Here is a 5287-nt window from a genome sequence, read left to right as displayed (position 1 = left end):
TGTTTCTTCGGTTTTACGATATGTAACTCTTCGAGTTTTCATTTTTAAATTTTTCAGTTTTTCGATTTTCCAAATTTTAGATATTTCAATTTTTAGATTTTGGAGTTTTTCAGTTTGCAATTTCAAAAGTTTTCAGTTTTTAGTAAGTATTTCAATTTTTCGAGTTTTCATTTCTCATTTCTTCAGTTTTTCGATTTGCAATGTTTTGTTTCGGTTTTTTGTTTTCTTTATTTTTTGAGTTTTCAATTTTTCAGTTTGCAATTCTTCGGTTTTCAATTTTTTGGTTTTTCAACTTTTCGGATTTTTCATTTTTCGTTTTTTCAGTTTTTGTTTCTTCAGTTTTGATTTGCAATTTTTCTAGTTTTCATTTTAAACATGTAATAATTGTAATTTTTAATTTTTCACTTGTTCAATTTTATTATTGGTTTTTAAAACTTTCAAAGTTTTTCATATTTCAATTTTTCGTTGTTTAACTTATCGATTTTAATTTTTGAATTTCTCGATATTTAATTTTTCAATTTTTCGATCTTCCAATGTTACAGTTTTTCGATTTTCCAATTTTGACGATTCTATAGTTTTTCAAGCTTATAATTTTTGGGTTTTCCATTGTTTTGATTCATTGCAAATTTTCGGTTTCCCACTTTTTCTATTTTGCAATTGCTCGTCTTTCAGTCCTTCGATATTATAATTTTTTGTTTTGCCTATTTCAGTTTGTTCAATATTTCTTCGTTTTTCAATTTTTGGAATTTGCAATTTGTCAATTTTTCTTTTTTTTTCGTTTCTTGAATTTTACGATATGTATCTCTTTGAGTTTTGATTTTTGAATTTTTTAATTTGTGTTTTAATTTTTCATTACTTCATTTTTTCGAATTGCAATGTTTTGTTTCGGTTTTTTATTTTCTTTATTTTTTCAATTTTTCAGTTTTTCAATGTTCTGATTTTAAATTTTCCCTTTTTTCAATGTGAAACTTTTTGGATTTTTAAATTTATCGGTTTTTCAAGTTTTCGACTTTATCATTTTTTGTTTTTTCAATTTTAGATTTTAGTTTCTCGTTTTTGCAATTTTTTCTTTCTTCAATTTTTCCAATTGCAATTTTTCTAGTTTTCAAGTTTCAATTTTTCGGTTTTTCAATTTTCCAACTTTCGGACTTTTCAATTTTTAGATTTTGCAAGTTTCCGATTTAAAATTTCTTGAGTTTTCAATTTTATAATATTTAAATTTTTGGAATATTTAAATTTTCATTTCTTCAAATTTTCGATTAGCAATTTTTCGTTGTAGTTTTTTCAGTTTGCAATTTCAAGAGTTTTCAATTTTTAGTTTTTCAGTTTTTCGATTTTTCAATTTTTCATTTATTCAATTTTTCGATTTGCGATGTTTTGTTTCGGTTTTTTGGTTTCTTCGTGTTTGAATTTTTCAATTTTTGATTTGCAATTTTTCTTGTTTTCGTTTTAAAAATATGTAATAATAATTATAATTTTTCACTTTATCAATGTTATTATTGAATTTTAAAACTTTTTAAACTTTTTCATTTCTTCGATTTTCCAAGTTTTCGATTTTAACTTTTTAATTTCCTGATATTTCATTTTTCAATTTTTTTGATCTTTAAATATTATAGTTTTTCGCCTTTACAATTTTGACGATTCTATAGTTTTTTGATTTTACAGTTTATGGGTTTTCCAATTTTTTTATTCAGTTCCTTTTTTTTCAGTTTTTCGTTTATTAGTTTTTCCTTTTAAGTTTCTGGATTTTTATTTTTGTTTTTCAATGTTTCAAGCTTTAGTTTCTTCAGTTTTTCGATTTGCAAATTTTCTTTTTTCCGCTTTTTCCATTTTGCAATTACTCGTTTTTCAGTCTTTCGATTTTTAATTTTTCGATTTTTTAACTTCTCGTATCAAAAAAATAAACATTGCAAAATTGTAAAATTGAAAAATTAAAAATGAAAAAACGAGAGAGTATAAAATGAAAACTTTGAAAAAGCTAAAAATTGGAGGTCAAGAACATGAAAAATTGAATCAACGAAAAATTATAAAATCGAAAGAAACGTTGAAAAAATAATGGAAAAATTGAAAAAAACAAAGAAAACGAAAAAACAAAAAATTGTGATATCAAAAAAATTCTATAATCGAAGAAAAAAGAGAAAGGCAAAATTGATATATTAAAAAAATTGTCTAAGGTAAATAAAGCCAGACTTTTCGAAGAATAAAAAAAAATATTATATAACACTTTGGTGAAAAAAAAAGTATGTATGTAATATTAATGTTAATTTGTAATGATGTCATTAGCATTTTTGCAAGGACATGTATACCAATTTGGATAGATGCAGTATAATTCTAATAATAACAGTACTGTATTCCCAAATTTTCTGGAAAATGGAGTGAATCGTTCTTGATTTTAATCAATACAATAAATTGCCTCAGTTGTGATTTTTTTTTTTTTGAGTTACTCTGCAGTTTTTTCAGTTTCAAAGTTAAATTGCAAAGTATTGTTATTATACAATTTTTATTTTTTTTGCCAAAAATCGCAGATTTTGTATCTATAGGTTCTCTGAACACGGATTCATAAACCAAGCATTGTCTTTAATTATCTGAAACTGAAATAATATTATTACTAATGTTATTAGCGTTTTACCATCTACACGATATTCTTAATACATATATAAAATTTGACCACAATCGGTCCAGTACTTTTGGCGATGATGTGCCTAATAAAAATTTGGAGAGACGGCAGACAGACAGTCAGACAAACGGAAACAGGAGACTTGTTTTTTCGTACTCTAGAGGTCATAAAATGCCGAGAAAACATAAAAGTAACAGTCGTCCAATGAACTCAATTACAATACTTCCTTAGGAAGTAAATAAATACTTCCTTAGGAAATAAAAACGCATAGAAAGAGAAATTAGGCTGCTATAACACAAAATAGGAGCAGACTACATTCCAATATTCCAATTTTTTTAACTTGGACTTCAGCTCAAAACTGTACACTTTTATACATTTTTTAAGCAAATTTCGAGATTGTCTGATATTTGCTATGTGGTCATAATATTAAATTGACAGTTGAAATCAAAATTATTAACCCAATATTTACTATTTCTTAACATTCTTTGAATATTTTTTTTATAAAATTACATTAAAAAAACAAAATAATAGAAATAAAGAAAATCACCTAATCTAATTTCCTAAATGCGTATACGATGCCACCTTGTTAAAATAATTTTTATTACAGTTAAAAAATCAGAAAAATATTTAGTCCGGCTCTGTTTACAATTAAATTTGTAACATTTTTACGTTTTTAACCAGATGTCGCTGGGAGAAAAGTCAACGTCAAATGTCAACAGTGTCAACTCGTCTCCACGTTTGACATTTGCAAAATCTGTTTAATCAAGAATTAAATTAAAAAATCTTCCGAAATGGTTGCCGAAGAACCAACGCAAAACCCTCCCACGGACGATCAAACTTCCTCAAAAAAATCGGAGTCACTGAAGACATTCACTCTAGAGAGTAAGTTTCTTCTACCTAACCTCACTTCTCTGCCATCTGTTCCCCCAACTTTCATTTAATTTAATTTCAGTTTTAAAAGTAATCAAAAACGCCCAACAACAACACGGATTGCGACATGGGGACTACCAGCGCTACCGTGGCTACTGCTCCCGCAGAATCCGCAGACTCCGCAAAGTCTTGAAACTCCCCCAAGGCGATAGACGCCACTTTAAAAAACGCGATGTGACCGAGACCCACATTAATGACAAAAAATCCGACGAACGCTACCTAGAAATCCCCTTGATGTTGTCTGAGCGGTGCTGGGCGTACGCAATGCAGCTCCGACAAGAAGCTAACACTGAACCTCGAAAAAAATTCCACTTAGTGCAGAAGCTGCGTAAAGCTAGCGTTTACGCCTTGCAGTTGGAAGAATTGTGCCAACAGGAGCGATGCGACGCTCGTACTAAACTGGAATCGCAGGCTTACGTCGCGTGGATTCACGGCAGTCTTCAATTTGAGTTGCAGATTTGGACGAAAGCTGCTGAAAATTTGAAAAAGTCGCAAATGATTTATGAGAAACTGGCTTCGGCTCTGCCAGAGGACGACCAGGCGCCATATAGACAAAGAGTGGTGGAAATTACACCAAGTTTGAGATACTGTGCTTACAATATCGGGGATGAAAAAGCTGTGGATTTGTTGGAATTGCGAAGTCAGGGGATTTTAGAGAACTTTGACGCTTTGGTGACACAATCAAAGCAGAAAACTGAGGCCGTGTTGCATGAAGTGCAATGGTTTGGGATTAAGATTCCTGTTAGAATTGAGAGAGTTCGTTTGTTTTTGTTGAGTATTGAAGGATTGGATGATTCTTTGGTTCATGCTGAGAATAATCAAGCGAAAATTAAAATTCTTGAGAATTTATTTATTGATTTACGTGACATTATTTCTCTAGCTCGAGGTGTGGTAAGAACTGAGAAACAAGATCAGCTTTTACTTTCTTACTTGGTGTCTATTAAAGTTGAGAGAACTTCACAGAGACACTTGCTGCTTATGCAACAAACAAAAAAACCTCAAGATTGGGTACGCTTGCTTGACATTATCATTCAGCAGACCACTGAACTGTCTCAGAATGAGTCAGTTAAAGATGTGAAAGTGGCTCAAGATTACTACGTTAAGCAGCTACAAGTTTACAAAGCTCTAAGGATTTATTACTTAGCACGCACTCAAGCTACTCAAAAGCGTTGGAAGGAAGCTATGGTTTTGTATGATCTGGCGTCAAAAGCCATTGCTAAAATTCCAACGAAAACTAAGTTTATCCAAGAGTTAGATGAGTTGTTGAAGAGCGTTAAGGACAATGTAGATACTGATAAAATCAACGCTCAAGCGAATTGTGTTCTAGATCAGCAAGAAGACCAGAGTATCAGTGTACCTCAAAAAGTGTACAAAAGTAAGAAGCCTCTGATTGATCGTTTAGATGAGTTTAGGGAAGAGCCACAGTTGTTGAGTAAAAATCCTAATATAGTTAATTTGCCGCCTGCAATGGAACCTATCCCAGCCAAACCTTTGTTCTATGATTTGGCTTTGAATTTTGTGGAGTTGCCTGACTTGACCGAGAAGTTGGAGGGTGGGCAACCAAAGCAAAAGGGTGCTGGTATTTCTGGGTTTGTTAAGGGATTATGGGGATGGGGTAAGAAGTAGGTGGTTATGGGTTATTTGATTCATTTATGTCATAGCATTTTTTTTTTTGTAATACATCATGAATGTGGAGTTGGTATCAACATGCATTTACCCATAATATAGTCATAAAATACA

At 30.6% G+C, this 5287-nt stretch overlaps 1 protein-coding gene across 1 annotated transcript; it reads left to right on the top strand.

Moving 5' to 3' along the window:
• The first annotated feature begins 3326 nt into the window (after positions 1-3326).
• Positions 3327-5287, top strand: LOC135123617 (signal recognition particle subunit SRP68). The gene is made up of 2 exons (XM_064048427.1): positions 3327-3499; positions 3570-5287. Exons 1-2 carry the CDS (start codon positions 3409-3411, stop codon positions 5171-5173), a joined length of 1695 nt encoding a protein of 564 aa, XP_063904497.1. The 5' UTR covers positions 3327-3408; the 3' UTR covers positions 5174-5287.

This window comes from Zophobas morio, unplaced genomic scaffold, assembly GCF_036711695.1.
Source record: "Zophobas morio isolate AGI-343-1 ecotype UQ-CSIRO unplaced genomic scaffold, CSIRO_AGI_Zmor_V1 ptg000006l, whole genome shotgun sequence".
Classification (NCBI taxonomy): domain Eukaryota; kingdom Metazoa; phylum Arthropoda; class Insecta; order Coleoptera; family Tenebrionidae; genus Zophobas; species Zophobas morio.
Note: the sequence above shows the minus strand (reverse complement) of the source record. Positions and strands in the feature narration are given on the sequence as shown.

What these genes read in the sequence shown, in the direction of transcription:
- LOC135123617 (XM_064048427.1), top strand. Translation starts at nt 3,409, where the DNA reads ATGGTTGCCGAAGAACCAACGCAAAACCCTCCCACGGACGATCAAACT. An exon ending in GAAGACATTCACTCTAGAGA is followed by an intron (nt 3,500 to 3,569) that starts GTAAGTTTCTTC and finishes ATTTAATTTCAG; the next exon opens with TTTTAAAAGTAATCAAAAAC.